The sequence below is a fragment of the Xiphias gladius genome, chromosome 18 (assembly GCF_016859285.1).
Source record: "Xiphias gladius isolate SHS-SW01 ecotype Sanya breed wild chromosome 18, ASM1685928v1, whole genome shotgun sequence".
Taxonomy (NCBI): Eukaryota; Metazoa; Chordata; class Actinopteri; order Istiophoriformes; family Xiphiidae; genus Xiphias; species Xiphias gladius.
In genome coordinates this window covers 19,719,804-19,741,067 of record NC_053417.1, presented here as the reverse complement: position 1 = coordinate 19,741,067, position 21,264 = coordinate 19,719,804, and the positions used below count along the sequence as shown (strand labels likewise).

The 21,264-nt window shown below is 41.4% G+C and overlaps 4 protein-coding genes across 8 annotated transcripts; 2 read left to right on the top strand and 2 right to left on the bottom strand.

Annotated features, from left to right (window-relative positions):
- Positions 1-518: 518 nt before the first annotated feature.
- On the top strand, positions 519-7,315 carry wu:fl23c11 (interleukin-17 receptor C). Of its 5 annotated transcripts, none has more exons than XM_040151890.1 (16): positions 519-818; positions 1,821-1,848; positions 1,955-2,089; positions 2,297-2,413; positions 2,546-2,658; positions 2,841-2,952; positions 3,041-3,082; positions 3,303-3,436; positions 3,549-3,611; positions 3,704-3,761; positions 3,863-4,089; positions 4,942-4,989; positions 5,111-5,162; positions 5,391-5,486; positions 5,568-5,606; positions 5,811-7,315. In XM_040151890.1, exons 1-16 carry the CDS (start codon positions 687-689, stop codon positions 6,620-6,622), a joined length of 2,208 nt encoding a protein of 735 aa, XP_040007824.1. In that variant the 5' UTR covers positions 519-686; the 3' UTR covers positions 6,623-7,315. The 5 variants fall into 5 exon arrangements, with proteins under 5 accessions (XP_040007824.1, XP_040007823.1, XP_040007821.1 ...); XM_040151889.1 differs by having other exon boundaries at positions 519-845; XM_040151887.1 differs by having other exon boundaries at positions 519-845; positions 2,546-2,676.
- Positions 7,316-7,895: 580 nt separating this feature from the next.
- LOC120804506 (protein disulfide isomerase Creld1) lies at positions 7,896-14,972 on the top strand. The gene is made up of 11 exons (XM_040153995.1): positions 7,896-8,114; positions 9,422-9,542; positions 9,656-9,738; positions 10,936-11,046; positions 11,811-11,902; positions 12,112-12,291; positions 12,402-12,497; positions 12,594-12,677; positions 13,172-13,267; positions 13,366-13,506; positions 13,599-14,972. The coding sequence occupies exons 2-11, from the start codon at positions 9,426-9,428 to the stop codon at positions 13,817-13,819; spliced, it is 1,221 nt and encodes a 406-aa protein (XP_040009929.1). The 5' UTR covers positions 7,896-8,114; positions 9,422-9,425; the 3' UTR covers positions 13,820-14,972.
- A 623-nt stretch (positions 14,973-15,595) lies between these two features.
- On the bottom strand, positions 15,596-17,163 carry LOC120803311. Its single transcript, XM_040151658.1, has 6 exons — positions 17,154-17,163; positions 16,913-17,049; positions 16,682-16,809; positions 16,476-16,535; positions 16,150-16,339; positions 15,596-15,942 (listed from the first exon to the last, which is right to left on the bottom strand). Exons 1-6 carry the CDS (start codon positions 17,161-17,163, stop codon positions 15,832-15,834), a joined length of 636 nt encoding a protein of 211 aa, XP_040007592.1. The 3' UTR covers positions 15,596-15,831.
- A 450-nt stretch (positions 17,164-17,613) lies between these two features.
- mbd4 (methyl-CpG binding domain protein 4) lies at positions 17,614-21,264 on the bottom strand. The gene is made up of 8 exons (XM_040152891.1): positions 21,087-21,264; positions 20,686-20,934; positions 19,591-20,345; positions 18,783-18,848; positions 18,525-18,659; positions 18,264-18,413; positions 17,986-18,089; positions 17,614-17,891 (listed from the first exon to the last, which is right to left on the bottom strand). Exons 2-8 carry the CDS (start codon positions 20,859-20,861, stop codon positions 17,817-17,819), a joined length of 1,461 nt encoding a protein of 486 aa, XP_040008825.1. The 5' UTR covers positions 20,862-20,934; positions 21,087-21,264; the 3' UTR covers positions 17,614-17,816.

The window sequence follows — 21,264 nt, the reverse complement described above, 5'->3', positions numbered from 1 at the left end:
ATGCAGTTGAGCAATACATTGAATAGATTCCCTGCCCACTTGTTCACTCAGTGTAAGAGTTTCAGTTCCGTGTGTCAAAGAAACAGAAGTGAATAATGGCCATAAAAAAGGTTGGCACATTCAACGTTCCCGTGAATCGGCATGAGGCCCCGTCCTTGTCAGTGTTACACCACTGTTTATGAGATGAAAATATTTATCTGATGGGCTTTTCATCAACATCAGTTTGCTTTTTCACCTTACAGGAATCTGAATCACGCATGCTTCATAACAGGCCTGCCTTTGGCTGTTTCTTGTTACGAATTTGAACTGGCCCTGTATTTTTTTTTTTTAACCAAATTCCGTCTAATGATTCACCAAACAAGCTTAACTTGTAGTCCATGTGACAAGTTTCCCCTAAGTTTGAACTGTTCCACCTGAACAGGTAGCAGCTGGGACACGCCCAACTCCCGAGCTGCCAATCATTGGTAAGGACGAGTGGAAAAAAAAAAAAAAAAAAAAAAAATCCCAGGACCGTGAGACACAGCATTCGGCCGGCGTGGGACTGGGACGAGCCATGTTCACTCGTCTCCCGGAGGAGCTACCACTGGCTGGATCTAAGGGCAACGGGACCCGCTCCGTTTCGGGTGAGGGGAGTTGAGCCGTGGGACAGGAGACGTGCGCCGGAGAGCAACTCCCCGTGTCAAGACATGGCTCTCCCTCCCCCCCGGAGGCCAGATGTTCTCTGCACACTCCCGTTGCTGCTGAGCCTCTGGCTCTTTGTGTCGGCAAGCGCGCTGGAGGTGATTGACCAGCACGCCCCCAAATTCGCCTGTAGCGAGGTAACAAGTCACCATGATAATACGCAGGTGTTTTTTTTTTTTTTTTTTTAAATAAATTAAGTAATAACAGGCTACTGCGGAACCAAGTGCCTTATACTTTTATGGCTGTGATATCTCTGTATTGTGTATTTAAAATTTCAGCTATAGGTTGTTTGTTATTTAGTTGATCTGCTTTTTCTTTGTAAATAATAATTGGATTGACTGTGTCACCAACTTTCTCTTTTATTTTTTTATAGTTGTATGTGAAAAAAAAAAAAAAAAAAGTCTGGCAAGTTGATACTTGCTTAATAGCAAAATGTAGTGTGCAGGCTTCAGGTTTGGGGGTGGATTAGGAGAAACAACACAGACACACGCAGAGAGAAAGAGAGAGATCAGAGTTTAATGCCCATGACTTATTTACTATTGGGTCCCAGCATGACACTTTACTCCGCTGCTCCATTTCCAAGGAGGGCTATTGTAGCTCGAGTTTTCTCTGAATTTTGTTTTCAGAGAGGTAGATGTTCCAAGATAACACCATAGTATCAAATACTCTGCCCTGTGAAAAAGCCTGTCTTCATCAAAGTTACTTCAGCTTCTTCCTTTGTTTTTAAGGACAACACGGATTAATGAACATAACTATAATGCAAATGTGTCAGATTTAGTTACAAGGTTAATTTTCGCCTGCAGTCCATGACCTGGTTGATGTTGCTGTATACAATAAAACAAACAGACAAGACATACAAAAAAAAAAAAAGGCAAACAAAACAACATTAAAGCAAATGTACTATACACAGTATGTGTAAAATAGTGAAAGGAACCATTGACAATGAAACTGAAATGGAAATGATTTTGAATATTAGTCCTTACCCTTCATAATGAGCACTTTTAACTGTGGCAGAATTACTTTTACTTTTGTGAAGGATCTGAATATGCCCTTCGCCCTTCAAGCGGTGTATTTCATTGTGGGTGAGTGGTAGGTGATAGGTTCGCTCAGTCCTCACTGACATCTTGTCTTCCTTTTAGGGATTGACGGACTGCCACGTGAGCTCAGGTAACAAACGCGGTCAACACGAGTGCATCCCACACCACGGTAATAACCTTGTATTAGAACAAGCCTGCAGTTCGTCTAAAGCAGAAACAGTTCTCTTTCCATATAGTCTCTCCATACCCTGCTGTCCTGCCTGATCCAAATGATATAGTAGATGTTACACACATGCAGCTTAAAGTGATGCTGTGCTGCTCAGCCACACAAGACTGTCAACCTTGCCTACGAATCATCATCGCAGTCCAAGGTAACTTTGTTATAAATCCTATGGCTTTGGTATTGTCAGCTAGGGGTAACACACCTTGAATTTTTCTTACCATCATGTTTCCCAAACGACATCATGCATTTTTGACGTCCCAACAAATGTTTTTGTCGGTGCTGCTGGTATTGTCAAATTATTTCTTGATTGTGTTCACTGCCGTAGTATTTACTGACTGCGTTTGCATTGTTGCAGAAGTGGATGATACGAAGGAGGTTGCGGAGGAGTCTGGTGAACATGCTGATGAAGAGTTATTTGGCATGAATCAAATGGCAGAGGGAAGTGTTCAGATTGTGCCCCCTGAACCAAGAGGTATAAAGCCATAAGCTAAACCCAAAACACACACAAAGGCACACGCATTCTTTTCTATAGATGAATTTTTCATATTTTAAAAAAATACCAATTATACAGTTTGCTCCTCTTCTACTCTGCTCTGTGTTACAGCTTTGGTGAAAGTGTGTCTCAGCTCCCCAGGCAAAAATGAAATTTGGAAGACACTCCAGTTTAAACTAAGCCACTCCGGTTTAGTCCAAGCTTTTCAACAGACCACAAATACGGTAGCTATTTTTGGACAGGTGTGATGTTGTTGTTTCTGTTGATTAGTCTCTAGTGGTGGAAATAACTAAATAGATTTACTAAGAACTGTACGCGAGTCAAAGACATTTTAATTGCTTGTACTTGTAGTTTCCAAAAGATCTTTTTCTTTTAGTGTGTTTATCATTACTGCATGATTTAGCAGCTGCTGTTGACAGAGGAAGTGACGTTTGGCAGTCCCGTTGTGGTCCACGTCTATGCACATTCAAAGGGAACACACAACATCCAAAGTATCACAGTCCCATCTTTAGAAGAGGGTGAGGTTGAAGTGCTGTAAATTACTCAAAGACACGCTGAACTGCAGAGTAATGTCACTGAGCATCTACTCATCCCTCTATCTTTCAGTTTGCTCTATGAACCTAGAAGGGACGGTAAAGCAATGTGATGGTAAGAGATACTGTGAAATCAAAAATCTTTGTTATCATGTTATAAAAATAATTTGGTGTTCACTGCTTCCACCTGTGGTTTATCTAGTCTAGCATGTATTTTGTACACGCTGATGAGCGCGCACAAGGCAGTGCCAGAAAAAAACAGCTGTACATACTTGTACATTGACACCTGTACAGCTCAGTTATCATTTATGATGACTGATGTGTCACTGTCTCAGCTCCCAGACTCCGAGTTGAGACTGATCACAAGAGAAACGTGGTCCTCCTTCAGCTGGCAAATGCTGACGCCAGACAAGAAGATCTCATGTACCAGATGATTTGGAATGAAATGCCCGGAGAGGTTCTTGCATGGGTCAGTCAGTGCTAAATTATCCAGACTATGCCTTCATATCAGTCTGTCAGTCCACTATCAGTACTGATAGTGTCTGTATATAGGTGTAACCTTTTTTTTTTAACCTTTGTAGCCCAAAGACAAGAGAGCAGTGGTCATTTCATCAAACTCTGTTGCACCATGCCTGTGCTTCCAGGTAGCCGACATGTTAATTGGAATGTGCAATAAATGACAGCTACTGACAGCTTTTTGAAAAATGATCAAATAAATTTAAAATTTTTTTTTCAGGTGTGGTGGAAGGGAAAGGCACTTCGAAGACAGCTCTGCCCCTTCAAAAACCAACAAGGTAAAGGAAGTTCACCGAGGTCAACTTCAGATCAATATGAATCTGCACAGTAAATGATTTTATAGATACACAACAGAGGAGTTTTTTTTTTTTCTTCCCAGATGCACTTGAAAGAATGCAGCACAAAGTGTCTGTGTCCATGGAGGAGTTCCACCTGAGGGAGGGTGGCACAGGGCTGAGCTGGAATGTGACTGCCCCCTGCAGGCTGGAGGCAGAGGTGTGGCTGTGCAAGAAAGACCGGGCAGGAGGCCTATGTGAAGAGGTGACCGGCTCCAGACAGAGACTGCACAACAGTGAAGGCTGGAGCGCAACACACAGTAGACACTGGGTAAAAAAAAACAAAAAAAAAACAGAAGATGTGCAGGGTGCTTTCTTTTCCTGAGCTGAGCCTCTTAGGCAGGACTTCCTCTCTGGCTATATGCACCTGCGTCCTCTGCAATGAGACACATCCAGGGCTGTAGTCGGGATTTTAGAAAAACTGTGGTTCTATTTCTATTCACTATAAATAGTATATACTTAGCATTATTGCTGATCTAACATTATTGCTCATCTAAATGATCCTTCAATTTCAGTGCATTGTTAACCTTTCACTATTATTTCAAACTTGCTTAAGCAGGACAATCGGGGAGCATCTGGCCACCTTTCTTTTTGTCTCAAAGTTATGTTTCAGTCATATGGAGATTTAAGAAAGGCATCACATTTATGAGTTGCGATCTCAGAATATCAAACCCTTAAGACAAACAACAGGCCAACACAGATGTTATGAAAATTATATAAATTTGGTTGTTTCCTGCATTAAAAAAAACCCCCCAAAAAACTTTGAAATCTGAAATGTTGGTAACAGCAGAGGAAAACTTTAAAGCAACGCTCACAGCTGCCTCTTTATGCGACTATAACTGACAAAAAAATACGGCAGAATAAAATGATCTGCGATGAATCGTCTATTTTAAGCAAGTTTTACTCTTCTTCAAGTTGATTTTAATGGCTCACATTCAGCAAAGCATTCAAGCATTCATTTACTTTAACGAATTGTCAACAAATTCAGCTAAAACTATTACATACTCTCAATTTTAATGGTTCAGTGTGAACTCATTTCTGACACATCATGATTAATGATGAATCTTCTCTTTCTTCTTGGTCATTTTTTATGTATTCATTTGATCCTTCATTCACTTTTCAGAAAACAGGAGAGTTCAATGTTTCATCACATCCTCTGCTTTGTGTTCAGGTGATACTTGGCTTAGTAACAAATATGAAATATAATATTATACATATAACTGTAAATATTTTTCGTCACTGCTTCCTACAGTACATACTGTACTAACATTAACTCCTTTACTCATTTTTAGATAGAGATACTTGGGATGGAGTCATACTTAGAGCCCCAGTGTCCATTTGCAAGTAAGACGATTAATTATTGTCCAGACCACATTAAGTGAGTTTAATGTTTGACTCTTACCAGCTGAAACAAGCTACATGTTTTTCATTCTTATGTGGCAAATAAGAAATTAGACATTAGCGCTTTGCACTGTAAACTTGTCAATGTTTAAAACCATAAGCAGCGCCTGTGAAACTTCTTTAACATGCTTTATAAAGACTTTGTGTTTCACAATGTATTTATTTTTCCAGCATCTCGATGGGGATGGAGCAAGCCACTCCTCATCGGATTACTGCTGATGTTCTTTGCCATACTAGGCGCCTACTTTATACAAGGGGTCCTGAAAGGTCAATTATCTATTTGTAGGTCATTAAATATTTATAGCACCTCGGCAAAAGAGCTCAATGTGTGCTCTATTTTTCTTTTAGGCTATGTGTGGAAATGGTTTAAAGAAGATGATGTTAAAGGTAGGTGCAAGACTGACATCCATTTCAAAATGGGAAACCACTATTTTATCCCCTTTATACTGTTAATAATAAACAGTATATGCTTGAATATTAATGTTCTTGTGTTTAAAGTATCACTTGCATGAAATCCTTTCTTTTAGTAGTTTCTTAGTTTCTTCCTACTACTGCCACTGGTTTAAAGGTGTTAATGTTCCTCTGCTTCAGGTGCAGTGGGTGGTGGTCATGTGGTGTTGCTGTACCCACCTGATGACAACCAGACTTTGCCTGGGCTGATGTGCCACCTGGGCTCATCCCTCGAGGCCCTGGGCTTCAGTGTGTCTCTAGACCTGTGGAGCCAGGCTGAGCTCACCCTACTGGGCCCAGTGCCTTGGCTCCATTCAAGACTGGACCGACTGAAAAGGCAGGGGGGCAAAGTGGTGCTGGTCCTGACCCAGGCCACCTGGAAAAGGGCTGAAGAATGGGGAGCGCGGAGCTGGGAGAGAAAGACTCCCAGTGAGAGGAACAGAGACAGGGAGGAAGAGGAGGCAGGAAGAGGCTGCCCTGCTTCTCCTCCCTGTGTAGAGGTTTTTAGTGCTTCGTTGAGCTGCATTCTAGCAGACTATTTACAGGGCCGCGCTGGTGAGCGGTTTATGTTGGTACAGTTTGAATCCATTCCACCCGAGCCTCCAGTTGGTTTCCAGCCACTGCCAGAACTTTTCCGTGGCCTTCATGTCTACAGCCTGCCCTCCCAGAGCCTGGGTTTTCTGACTGAACTGGCTGGGGCTCGGCAAATAGCCACTGCATCAGCCAGACGGAAGAGGGCAGGGGGGCTCAGGGTGGCATCCCGAGCCCTGGCAAGAGGGCTGTCAGGGTTCACAGCAGGGACAACTGTATTACGCCTTGCAGGAGTTTCCCAGAGTTGTGCTGGGATGGGAGTAGAAGACTCTGGGGAAATGGTGCTGTTGCAGCCATGTCTTATTACGCCTCCCTCCAGGCCTGACACAAGCTCCAAGGTCAGTGAAATGGAATGGGTTTGACAGCAGGAGAGGCAGAACCATGACCAAGCTTCAGTTGTAGGGGAGCGGCCAATAATGATTGGAAAGAACCTAAAGTAACTACTTCAAAAAGAAAATTTAAGGAAAAAGATGACCCTACAGCTCTTTTTCAGTCTTAGCCACTGTGTGTGTTTATTTACTAGCATCTGACATTCTGCATGCACATGTATTGAATATAAAACTTTAAACAAACATAAGCCATTTCCTTTCTCTGAGTGTATACATGAGTATATTAATTTGCTCTGTCCAGGCAGTGTGGGTCCGTTTTTATACTATGTTTTGTCCTTACTGTTTAAAATGGGACTGAATTAAGAATTTGTCTTGGTATGCTCTTCTGACTGCAGAACAAGTTTCAGTTCCGACTCAGCACAAATACAGGATGTCATTGGATTTGTGTTTGCATAGCAACACATTAACGTTTGTTGAACATGCTGAAAAGTGTTTCAGATAAAATTATCTGTAAAATCCATAAACAAAATCCTCAAATTACTGCAAAAGTGGATTAGTTGTTGTGGGAGCATTCTTACAAGGGAGCTCATAGGCTGCATCCTGCTTTGGGGCATTTCAGCAAGTCCACATTTTGCTAAATTACCTGGGGTGTGGGGGGGACACAATGACTTATAGCCTGTCTCTAAATATTTACATATCGAGGTGTAAAAAGTCAAAACATGGGGAAAAACACAAAAAAACAGAGAACAAAATATTTCACAAAACACAAACAACATTTTAGAAAACACAACAACAAAGCCAAAAACATAGTACTGGTGACCGATCTTGATTAAACTCGCATTTAACTTGGGTTCTGTTCAATCCCAAACAAAAATTGTTGTCCCTTTTTAATGTTGTGTTTTGTTGTAGTGTTTTAGTTTTTTCTTTTGTGTGTGTGTGTGTTTTTTTTTTGTGAAATCTTATTGTGTTTTCAGTTTTGTTATTGTGTTTTTTAAATGTTGCGTTTCGGGTTTTGTTGTTTTCTCTAAAATGCTGTGGCTTAATTTTTAGTCGTCTGTCCTTTTTCCGTTTTGTTAATGTGTGTCGTGCTTTGCAACTCGTGGCCACTGTAAATTTCACTGTATGGATAATCAAGCGAGGGCTGCGCCGTTGGTCGCCGTTTAAACTGGCTCGTCGGACATAACGCTTCTGTGTTCATTGACATCACTTACATAGGGTCAGTCTGCGTAAAGTGTGGTGCTGACTGATTGGTTGATGAGTTAAACCCCAGCGGGTTTGGGCGGTGCCATATTCTGTGTGGCAGCTGCATGGAAAACAGAGAACCAACTGGAAGCTGTTCATTCATTCATTCATCCCTGCGCTACACGAGCCCGTGTGACCGTCGCTTCGGGTCGCCATCTGAAATGGCACATTTGAAGCTTTGAAACCGGCTGTCCAAAGTATGAGACTCCTCCTTTATTGTATGACCCAGCGGGGAATCAGACAATCATCGGTAGTGCGGCGGACGTGGTGGATTCGCAGTAAGGTAAGACCAGAGATGCCAATGAAAACAGTTCGGCTAGCTAATGTTACAGTAAAGATTACCTAGCAGATATTTAACGTTAAACACTCTTTAATACATCCATGGTTAAATATCTTAGGAGGACACTGGCGCTGAGTTCAACAGACTTTATGAATGTTGTCTGCTAATCTGTGACGATACAACGGTATCTTAAGCTAGCAGCTAACTATCGACCTTAGCCAGCGGCTAGTTGGCTAAATTGGAGTGGTGCTGATGCTGAGCTAGCTAAGCCGTCGGTGAAACCAGAGCATCCCAACCAGGCTAAGCTGCCTGTTTTAAAGCTTCTCTGACGAGACCGAGTGACTGTGACAACATTTGGAGACCCGTCGCGGAGCCACACGAGAAATGCTTGAAGTAATGTGGAGTGCGCTCAGTTTAGATTTTACCCCATTTACGAAGACGACTAATCTCTATGAAAGTTATAACACTACCATTGACGTTGCACGGGGTAGACAAAATAACAGGACCGCAATGTAGCTAATGCAATCCAGTGCGGCTACAACTACGACTCCCACCGTAGTTAAATCATCACCACTCTGACACAGTCTCGAGGAAAAACTGATCATTATAAGCTTGAAGTGAATAAATAAATCAGACAAGTAACGCTAGTGCACATGGCACATCTTCGGGTTGTACTACACCATATTGTACAGATGTTCCTGTGTTTTTGTCCACCCCCCTGAGTAGCATCCAGTTCAAGCGAGTTAGTTATGTCAGAGTTTTTAAAAAAATATACTGTAGGTGAAGCTTTTCTTGGCAACACTTCAATTTAAATCCCTCTATTTAACATTCATAAGTAGTATATAAAAATTGAATAAATATAACACTACATTGTAGTTTTAAGATATATACGTGTTTATTAATGTATCCGTTAACATTTTTAACTCCTCCTGTGGACCTCCATAAGTGGAGGCTGCTGTATAAACAGATAATGAATGACAATATAGTAAAACACAGTTGTAATGATATAAAAATTATTTCTTCTTGGGAAAAGTTCTAATTTTTGACCAATACTGTACATTAATAAACACTTGAAATGTCCCTCCATCTGATTGCAATACATTATAGTGTTATAAATAACATATTTATATAGTACTTATAAATGCTAAATAGGAGGACTTAGAGTAAAGTGTTACCATTTTCTGATAGTATGGGTGTTTTTGATGATACTTGCTGTGTTGATCACTGTAAAGTATTTAACATCAAACTGTTTTTTTTTTTTTTTTTGCCATACATACTGGTGTTTGCGTGTGTATGTGTTCCCTCTGAAGGATCATGTGGTGGGCCTGGCCGTTCCTGCCTGCTCTGGTGCTTCTTTCGGAGCTCTCTGTGGTGAGGGTCCAGACAGCACCATGCCAGACCTGCCAAAAACTCACTGAAAGTTTCATTAAGGTACTTCAGTTAACGTAGTGAACCATCAGTTAATACATGTTTTTTTCAGCCAGTTTTTTTTTTTTTTTTCTTGTTTTTTTATATTTGGAGTCCTGAAATTTCCCTCTTTTTAGGGCTTGGAGAGAACAGCCAACAAGAACTTTGGGGGTGGTAACACTGCCTGGGAAGAAGAGAAGCTGGCTAAGTATGCACGCAGGTAAGAACAAGTTTTATGTGGAGTTACACCTATACTTTATTTATTCCTGAACTGAAGACTTGCGCATTAATTTCCCTAATCTAAAGGGCATTTGTGCAGCCAGTAAGTGCCCTGTATCATATATGCTGAAAAAAATATAACAGATAATGCTAATTGTTTAAGAAAATGTATTCCTATTTTTACATGACAGGAAGACCAAAATTATGGTGCTTGGATCTAGGAAAAAGGGGCTTGAACAGATCCAGTCAAAACTTCTTTTTTTCTGAGGGGGAATGCATTGAACAGGTTTCAATTAGTAAAATATTGGGTATTAATTTAGATAATATTTATCATGGACTCCCCATATCAGCCGCATATGACACCCCAGTGACTGAATTATATAGTACTCTGGGGTGATGAACTATAAAAGACACCACTGACCAAAGCCTTTTAATGTACATTACGTATGTTATAACATACATTTTGAGAAGAAACCAAGAGCTATTGATGACCGACTCCATTTGGTGAGAGATAGACACTTGGTCAATACGGGAACAACTACATGCACAGATTACGTCTTGCCGAGCCAAAATTAGAGCTTGGTTAAAGAACATTCACTTATCAGGCTTGTTAAAGGCGGATTAAACTACCTCACACCACTATTGGAACGGCTGCTTTTAAAAAACATCTTAAGTTAATGTATGTGAGACGACACAGTATGTAGGTAATTATGATATATTTCATTGTATATAAGGTCAGTTGCCTGCTGAATGCAGGATTTCAATTGTTGTACTACGTTGTTTAATGTTTTAATGTTATTTTGTGTGCTGTACTATGTATGGGGCTAAACGTGGGTTTTAAGTGTTCTCCTTGAACAAACTGTGTTTGAGGACTCTCAGAAGAATATCCCATTTGGGCTAAAAGAGATCAATCAAAAATCAAACATAACCAACTTCAACTTTAATCTTTCTTTAATTTGTTTTACTGGAACTATCCTGAAGAATTTGATTCTGCTTTGATGGTCCTTTGTCTCCCCTGTACATATGTATAATATTTTGTGATGTGTGATTATATAAGACAGTCTGTTTTTACTGTTAGTCCTTTGTGGTCCAGAGCAAAGGTTCACCATTTTTTTTTTGTGGGTGGGTGAGGGGCAGCAGCGTCTGTCGTTATTTAACCACTGTATTACATCTCTTAATTGTTGGCTTCTTGTTTTAGTGAGACTCGGCTCCTAGAGATAGTAGAAGCTGCTTGTGAGAAAACAGACTTTGAATGCAACCGGCTGCTGGAGCAGATAGAAGACCAAGTGGAGACATGGTGGTTCCACAGGTAAATGTGGTGTGCATAGTCTGATGATCAGACTGAACTGCCATTTCCTTTCACTTCTTTCATTCTGCCTGACACTTTGTTCATGTTGGCTTATTTCTTCAGTAGCAAATGATGTCTATCCTGCTGATGTCACTTTCAGTCAACGCAGGTTGCTAGGAGCAGTTCATGTTTTTCACTACAATTAAAGACATTTTTAAGTGTTAAAGAGTTGTTATTTCTGTAAGTGGACTTTCAGCAACCTGTAGAGATCCATCAGTCTCATCCATACCTGTCGCCATTTCTGTGGCTGTTTTTCATGGTTGTAGTGAACTTTGTGCAAAGATGATTCCAACATTCTTAATCCTGCCTCCAAATCTTTGATTGGTCGACAGTTTCTCCGGCTGGCAGAAACAGCTGTCAATGTGCACAATACAATACATACATAAATGAATCGCTGAACAAATTGGAGATGTGACTCATAGGTCTGGAACCCAGCTAGTGTGTGTATCAAGTTGTTGAAAAATAACCTTATGTAAATCACAGTTAATTCTGATTTAGCCGCAGTTTTCATGAGCAAACAAAAATTATGAATATTTTGAGGAATATAAATCAAATTATAAAGTTATCAAAGTAACAAGAGTGTCTTAAATTTGGCTAAGAAATTAAATAAGATTAAATAAGGTTTAACTCCACATTACACAGCTGTGTGTGTAATTATGTTTTGTTCAGATGTATTTTGATGCCCGTTTTAACTCCATGACTGACATGATGTATGTGTCCTGTAGGCAGCAGGAAGCACCAGACCTGTTCGAGTGGCTGTGCATAGAGGAGCTGAGACTCTGCTGTCCGTCTGGACACTTTGGACCTGACTGCAAAGGTGTGGAACACATAAAGCATTAAACACAAGCTACTTGGCATCACTACAGAGAACCTTACCTTGCCAGAACGTAGTAATCTACTGTTGTCCCATGTGACGAAGGATTTAGATTTCATTTAGATGTAAAATCAAACCATTATAATTAGAATCATGCTGTTTCAAAGCTCTAGTTTCAAGAATACCACTAATAGCGTGTTCATCCAATGCAGAGTGTCCGTCAGGCCCAGGTGGTGTGTGTGGTGGTCTGGGCCGCTGTGAGGGGGAAGGAACTCGCCTGGGAGATGGAGAGTGTGTCTGTGATCCCGGCTACTCGGGCCATCTGTGCCAAAGCTGTGCGGATGGCTACTACAGAGAGAAAAGCTCCAATGACAGCACAGGAGCCTGTGCAGGTGCCTCAGATTCAAAAAAATTGTTTCAATCCCTCCACATGTATTAAATTCTTTTTGAGGTCGTCTAAAATTGACCTTCTTGCTGTCTTCATGTCTCTCATCCTTTGTAGCTTGCTACCACTCATGTAAGAAGTGCTCAGGGCCGCAGGACTACAAATGCCTTGACTGCAAACCCGGCTGGATCCTTCATGACAACAAGTGCGTGGGTGAGTGTGGCTTTAGAGGTCATGTGGTAACATTTCATTGACTCTGTGCCAGTTTGTTGGATGTGTGTTGTCTGACTGCCCTTATATGTCTCTTAGACATTGACGAGTGTGGTACAGAGCTGGCTCGTTGTCCTTCTAACACGTACTGTCACAACACAGATGGATCATATGAATGCAGAGGTAGGCTCTCTTCCCTCAGGAGTTGTAGATTTTCTGCACCTGGTGTGAATTCTTTTTTTTTAAGGTTTGGTGTAGGGCTGCCATCATATATACTCAATTGTTTTGTCTTTAAAATATTGAAGTGGTCGGAATTAAAATGCCTGTTTATAATTTAAAATTGCTGGTCTTATTTGCAAAACAGTCCGAAACCCAAAGACATTCAGTTTACTGTCATGTGTATGACAAAGAAAAGCAGCAAATCTTCACATATGAGGAAGCAGAATTTGCTTGAAAAAAATGCCTAAAACTATGAATTGATTTTTTTTTTTTAATTTTATTAATCATTGCAGTTCAAGTTGAGTAGTTAGTGATAAACTTCATTAGTTGCAATTTGTTTGTGGAGCAATTAAAAAAAAAAAAAAACATTTTTCATTGAATTAGAAATTCTTGCAGTTGTAAATGCAGCACTTAATTACCCAGTTCAGTATGTGATGTTGACCCCTTGTTGTATCCAGGCTGTGACCAGGCATGCGTGGGATGCATGGGTAGTGGTCCTGCCCGCTGTAAGAAATGTGCACGTGGCTACAGATTGAAAGGAGCCAAGTGTCTGGGTAAGCATACACTACTCAGCCTCAAAATTTGTACACCATTCACCTCTTTACCTTTTTCCTGATGTCCTTAAACTGTTTTTCTTTGCTTCTTCGGACAGATATAGATGAATGTAGTGAACGTGCAATAGCATGCCCAGGACTCAATGAGGCCTGTATCAATGAGGAGGGCTCCTTCCACTGTGACTGTGCTGATGGATTCATCAGAAGAGACAGCATTTGTGTTGAGAACAAGCCTCCTGGTAAGTAGTCATAGCAGTAAATGTGCAAAAACATATATTGTTGACAACCTCTCAGATCTGTTGGCTAAGTTACTTTTCCTGCATCTCCTCAGCTGGCCCAGAGAAGGGACTGTTTGATGACATGACAGATGATGAGGTCCTTGTACTGCAGCAGATGTTCTTTGGCGTTGTAATCTGTGCCCTTGCTACGCTCGCGGCTAAGGGTGACATGGTTTTCACGGCCATTTTCATTGGAGGTGTGGCTGCTATGGCTGGATACTGGTTGACAGAAAAGGGAGACTACATGCTGGATGGATTCCTGAAAGGACGCTAGACTATCAATGGCCACGACTTAGGACCTTGGAATACCAGCCAGTTAAAGTAAATAAGAGTCGACTGGGGCAGGAAACCATCCCTACAATGCTAGCCTATCAGGGATTTCTTGTGGTTTGGAGAGTTACATGAAAGGGCTCGAGTTTATTTGTGTTTATGAATAGGATAATGCAGGAAAAAGTGAGAACTTTGAGGCTATGGAGCCGTAAATCTTGAAGAGGAATTAACAAGGCTACACTGCACTGATATAAAGGAACTTAATCCCCTACCTCAACTTTGTTGGGAACAAGGGTGACATGAAGACCACTACTGAATGTCAAAATCTATTATGCATTTGGATGTTCCATCTGGCCTCGATGTTGCTCGGGAAATGATGTCGTTTTCTTCCACACAATCAAAACCTCCAGTCATCATGTCCATTGTTTTTCACTATGTCAACGCAACGAAGCAGAGCTTTTCCAAAAGTTTGAATGATACATTGGTTTTGGCTGTGCCAGGTTACCGCAAGGCTTAAGCTTTTTGCTATGGGCATGGGTTAGATAAGGAAATTTTCCCAAATCAGCCCAAAGAGAAAGCTCATCAAAACTCTGGGATATTTCCATTATGAACCAGTGCTTATTTATGTTCACAGAATGACTTTTTATATCCTTACTTCCTGAATGATTCTTTTTAGTTGTACTGCATGATAATAGAAATTGAAATGAAAGGTACTACACTGTATCTATTAATTTGTCTTACTTTGGCATGGAAGAATGACTTAACAGCTGCTGGATCACCAACATTACTGCTATTGACCACTTAATTGAGTGTATGAGTGTTTGAAGGAATGTGCTTAGGTAAATACCTGCTCTGATCTTGATGATGCAAGCCATTTTCTGTTGCCTTTAATTTATTTTGAAAGCAATATTTATTGGGAAGATGTTGGTCATATTTTGCTCCTATTTTTGTGTGCATTTTCAATGCAGTTTTTTAATCTGCTCAATTGTAATTTTTAGCAGGTATAGTAGCATCATGTTAGAAAGCCACTTAAGCATCACTTCTTATCCGTCCATCTAATTTATCTTTGGTTTTCCAAGGGTGGAAAGTTTTCCAACAGTTATTGTTCATTATAGGTGTTTGCTTTACAATAAAAATCTGTCACTCCCCATGTTTTGTTTTTTTTAAATGTTTTATTTGATTTTGTGAAGCTTCCTCTGCTCTTTGCATAAACAGAATGACGAAAAGCAACATTTTAGCTTGTGGAAATTTATTTTCTACAGTTGCAAGTTGCATCATAAATTAAAGGAGATGCAGAAACCTTTAAAGGGAAACTTCACTTATTTTAAACATCAAAGCTTGTTTGTAGTTCTTGGGGAGTACTACTGCATATATATATATAAAAAAGTAGTATAAAGTCATTTGTGGCTCCAGAGGGAGCTTCATGAAACCTAATTTTAAGAAATGTCATTTGGGTCTTTGAAGAAAACAAAACAAAACAAAAAACTGGGGGGTGTGGAGTTAAAAAGAAGTAACCTCTGTAGCCTGCTCCCCATATCTTGCTCGTCTCTCATCTCTTAGCTGCTACTAACATAACACACCTGTATCTCGCACAGGACTGTTGGCAGTGACGTTGCATTGTGGGTAGTGTAGGCACCAGATAAGGAAGAATAATGCATTGAATAAAAAAGACAATATCTCTGGGTCTGCTGCATCGATCTTACTTTTTAAAGTTAACCATCATATCTCTGATGTTGCAGAAGTGCAATGCTATATTGGTGGAGTACTCTTAAGTCTTGGATTTACTGTACTGTAAGATAACCTTTATTAAGTAGGATTGGAAATACATCTGCATTCTGACATATTCAGATTATATAACCGTAGAAATATCCCTCTTCAGTTCCGTCAGTGGCTATCACAGCACTAATTACATGTGCTATATACACAGTATGCGTGTCTCATATTCACCTAACACTCATGCATGCCCAAGTGCCACAGCAAGGCCTGAAGTTTTGACTCCGGATGTTGAGGTTCAACCTATTTCAGTGTCCCACTCCAGTTAATTGGGTTGAGGCGCAGCAGCTCTCTCTCCTTCAGGACCTCCTGGGAGTGTGTTAGTGCTCTGTCCCTCCAGCTCTGCTCCATTAGCTGCACACATCATACACATACACACACACACACACACACACACACACCAGAGACAAGAGAAAAACCTCAAACACTCCCTACATATATTGTTGTAACCTGAGAGCATCCAGCATGTTGAAACATGCTGCAAACAAAAGGACACAATTGTAAGCAGCCAGAACCCAAGTGCATTAGCAGTGGATATATAATGCATGTGTGGGACTTTACCCTCTTGTTCTCATCTCTGTATGCTGTCATTGCTTTCCTGTGCTGGATCCTTTGCTCTCTTTCACTGGACAGGGCAAGGCGGTCCACTTCACGTATATACTCTGCTTCCTTCACTTTTATTGCCAGCTGCAACTTCAGTGCTACACATTTCTCCTCTATCTGCCTCTTTAACTGCTCTCGCAGCTCCTTCCTACAGGAAAAAGACTTTTCCTTGTCACCAAGCTTTAGGAAGTACATATGCAGTATGCTGTGATTCGGGAGAGATTTAGAGGGTAAAAAGGCTCATCATTACAGGGATATGAAGTGAAGGCGTTTTATACTTTTACCTGTATTCTTCTCTTTCACTGCTGCTTCCATAAAAGGGTTTTTGCCATACTTGATGATACCTGACATATAATTACAAGTCAGAGACTTCGAACTCAGTTTCCAAAGCAAAGACAGAATTGGCACCAGTCATTCTCTGTGCCCTTTTGTTTTTTTTTAGTACTTCTCAGTAAAAACCAATCACAGTGAGATTGCCAAATGCTTCTACCTGTAATGTTCTCTTCTCTGCATGATGATTGTCCTCTGGTGGTTGTGGTGTTGAACAGCTGGTGTCTCCAGACTGACGGTGCGTTTATGGACCAAAGGTGGATGTAAAGGATTCAGTCTTGGAATACTCTAGGGAGCAGAAGGTTTTTTTTTTTTGACCTCAAAGCAAACACCTTGGCATGAGACAGGAGTACAGTCACAGTGAATGGAGTGTCAATGAATCTATGTGCACCTGATTGCTTGGCCACACCTGGGCAGAATCTGAGATGACGGGGAATGTCATGGGAGTGACCACCAGGCAGCGACTCTGCCGGACAGGAGGTGTGTCATGAGGAATACACACAGGTGTGGAAGCTATAAAGATGGCTGCTGTGGTAAAGAAGAGTGAAATAAACAGAATCACAGCACGTCTAACAGGTTTACTAGTAACATTATAGTAGACAACAAATGGAAAAGGAAAGCTGTTTTCTTACGTAGTTTCATTTTGTAGTTCAAGCTGTTTCTTCTGTTTGCCCACCAGAGAAGTCCAGTATTTGCGTGGAATTAAACTTTTCAAATATTGCACAATTTGATCTTCTTCTTAAAGTTTCAACTCTATTAGTGTTAAATCATAGCACAAATATAGCAAAGTACTGTCCTGGTACTAGTTAGAGATTAAACCGTGACATGCCTGTGCACTCACTGAGTGTTGTGCGGTGGCAACAGTTGCCTTGGGAAACAGGTACCCCCCCCCTCCCGAAAAAAAAAGAAAGCTGCTGCGAGGACTGTAAGTACATGCATCAGTGCACACAACAAGAAGGATGATTAGTCTGCGACAATGGACTAACCAGATACAGTCTGAAGATGTCTCCGGTCGTCAGTTACGTGTAAAGGGATGGCACAAGAAAAGCAGTCAGAGGGCTGAATGAATAAGGCACTCAGGAATCGTTTCAACTTTTAAGCCACTTAAAACATTTTATTACACAGCGAGTAAAACTTTTTGAAGAAAGGCTAACACTGATATCGCCAAAGTATCACTGCATAATTTTCGGGTGATTCAGTTTAGACAGTGCTAGTTCATCTTAAAATGCAGTGTTTACGTGATATCATTGATTTTCCTGTATGTGTCGTCCTTGCAGTTCCTCATACTTTGTGTTTCAGATTCCAAGTGTTTCATGGTTCTCCCACAGCCAGGCGTGGTATTTGTTTAACTTGTGATCTTCAGGTGTCACCTTTGACATGAAAAATACCAATAAAATATCAGAGTTGCCATTGATGAACATTAGTTTAATCAGCTAATAGGAGAATTGTTGGGATTATACTCACCTGTCTCCACTCTCCCACACAGAAGATCCTATAGGAGTCGTTGCCGTACTTCCCAATACCATGCAGCTCGATGGGGTAACGCCACTGTTTAGTTAGATATTCATCTACACAGGAGAAAAGGGATTGTGAGGTTTTTCTGACCACTAATGTTTCTTCATATATTCTGACTAAAACCATAGAAAATCTGCTGTTACAACACAAGAACACTGCATTAATACGGTAATTACTGTGCTCAAACATACTGCATGTAAATGGAAGTGGATACTGTTATCCATCACCTGAGAAGCGGATTAATGTTTTGGCTCTAAGCTCATACAGGCCAAGTGGCTTCATAAGTTCAGACATGGGCTTCCAGTCGGCCTCCCGGGTCACCTCTGCAGATGGGTAACGCTCAAAGAACTGCCACAGTACTGGAATGGCCATCTTGCCTGGAGTATTGGGGGGAAAAAAAGGAAAAAAAAAAGGGAGTGAAATGCCAGGCTTGAGTACTGTTTGGTACACCATCCAGTACGTTTGCATGTGTGTATGTTGGATCTCACCACTGGTCTTGTTCAGAAAAATGGTGGCAACCAGGAGCTTCCAAGAGTCGTGGAAAAGGGTTTCCTGTACAAGGTTGAACGGAGAACGAGGGGGTGTCCACTTCTTGAAGGCCTTCCTCCTGGGAGGGCTAAGTCCTGAGTACGGAGAGTGTACATGTCTCAAACCAAGCGCGTTTTTATATCATAAATGGTGACGTGTATGTCGCACATACAAATAGACAAGCTTTCTCGTATCAAAATGAATCATTCAAATTTTACCGTCTTTAAAGGGTTTCCTGCTGAAATAAGGGCTCGTTTTCCGTTTGTCCTCCAAGCTCTTGGACTCTAGGCAGACAGGAAACATGTATGTGCAGTATATAAAAAAATAGAACACACATCAGCAATGGTAAATACATTTAAAAACCTAACTCCAATAGAACAGTTCCTTAAAGAGTTGCAAAGTAAGAAAGGACATAAAAGTAATCTCCAATCTATATTAAATATTTGTGTCCAACAACACCTTACTAATAAAGAAGAAATAGGAGGCTAAAATCTATTTATTTAAAATCCTACTAGAGGACGCCATCAGGTGTATTACAGTGAGGTGGGTGAAACCTGATCCTACGTCATACAAATTATGGATTCAGAAAGTACAAATCACAAAATCACATATTTACTAACGCTCAGAAAACCTAGGTTTATAAAGAGGTGGAGTCCCGTAATGGTCCTGTTATTGCAATAAGGTTATTCAGTCAATTCCATACTCCCTTAAAACTTATATGTCGTAAATCTGTAATAATTGACACTTCTTCTCTTTTCCTTCTTTATCAGACACCTAAATGCATGCTTTTTCTTTCTGGTTGGTGGTTCTCCTGCCAATCCAAGTTTTTGGTCTTGATTTGATTTTTTTTAATGTATTTATAAATGGCAAATGTGAAAGCTACTGGAACCTGGATAAAGGAAGGCCGACATGTTAAAACTGTAAGATGCTGTAATCAAAATAATAGTTAAAAAAAGAGTAGATCCAGGAAAAACTGAGTTGAGCTGCTGCTTTTACAGGCTGTCAGACAGTGTAGATCATACTTACTATTCAGGGAATCTCTCACCGGTGCACAGCTTCTGCCAGCGATGTCAGGTAACAACACCTCCTCTTCCACATCCCGATGACTGTCAGCACCAGTCAAGAGTTCAGAACTAGGCTTGTTGTCACCCTCGCTGTGAATCCGTATCTCGTCACCACCTCGTGCATCCTCACCCTCATTCTCGCTCTCAGTGGCAGGTTCAACATTCAGAGTCGGGACAGAGGGCTGCGAGTCTGCCTGTTCGTCCTCGTGACGACAGGAAGTGTTTTTCCGTTCGCTAGATGCAGCTAGTCGGAGAAGCTTCTCTCTCAGCCCGGCTCTCTGAGGGCTCTTCTGCAGTTTGCCATCATCCACTGCTGCTGAAGGCGCAGCTTGTACGCAGCACTTCACAGTCTCATCAGTTTTGTCTCTACACACTTCCGACACCTCTAGTAAAATGTCAGTATTAATATGGTTCGTGTCATTTGCACTCTTTACATTTTCTTCTTTTGTACTTCTGCAGGAGGAAGAGGCTCTTTTAGATTTATTTGGAGGTTGAGCCACAATTTCTGTTCCATCTTGTGTTGTCCCCCACTGTCTGTCTGCATGTTTTTTCTTTGTTCTCCTCTGTTTCATCTGGGAGGGGAGTATTTGTGAAGTGGTGATGGCCTCATCCTTGGACGTGGTGAAATCGAAGAGGTGTATGTCCAAGTTCCCTTCTCCGTTTTTTAGGAGGAAAGCGTGCAGGGATGCCCTCGACCGGAATTTCTGCCCTTGGGGACTGAAACAACAGAGAGATCAATTACACACTGAACTCACTGCATGTGCAATGCACTGTTCAGATTTTTATCCGTCACACAGTACCATCAGAGCCTTGATCTCAACATTATCGATTCAATCTGGGATCACACGAAGAGACAGAAGACACTGAGGCAGCCTAAATCCACAGAAGAACTGCAGCCAGTTCTCCAAGATGCCTGGAACGACCCACCTGCCAAGCACCTTGAAAAACTGAGAACTGGTGCTAATTTAAAGGCAGAGGGTGAGCACACCAAATATTGATTTGAATTATTCTTTTTCTGTACAACTACAAGCAGAGATGGCTACGAGAGAACTGTCACCTAGTAATGTAGACGTCCGCTCTGCCGGCTGTCTTGCCTGCTTTCCTCTGCCTCACCTCTCTGACCCAGCCAGGGGGCATCGAGGAAGTGCGGCACGAATCACCCCCGGCCTTACGACTCCGGTTATTTATGTCCCCACTGGTCTCCAGCTGGATGTCACAGCCAGTGGGGTGCATTTTCAGAGGAGTGTTGTTGTTCCTGAACCCGGCCGAGAGAGCGGTGGACTCTGAGGTGGCGGAACCAGATTACCTAGAATTTACGTGAGGGACATAAACATGACATCTCTCCGTTGTTCAGCGTCACATAAAGTAGGCAAGGATCACCACATGACATATCATAGATGTTAGGTGTGCACAGAAATGTTGATATAACAGACGGATTCAAAAGAGTACGTGACATACGTGGATACTGCTCAGCCTCGAACTCCTCCCTTTCTTACAGCCGCGCAGAACAAATGTAGAGACAGAAAAGTGTGCTCTGTCTTCCCGGTTATTTTCTAATGCCAACATCGGAGAGCAAGTCCAGTTTTGGCAAACTCAAAGGCGCTTGCCTTGCACGCAGGAAGTAGAAAGCAGATCC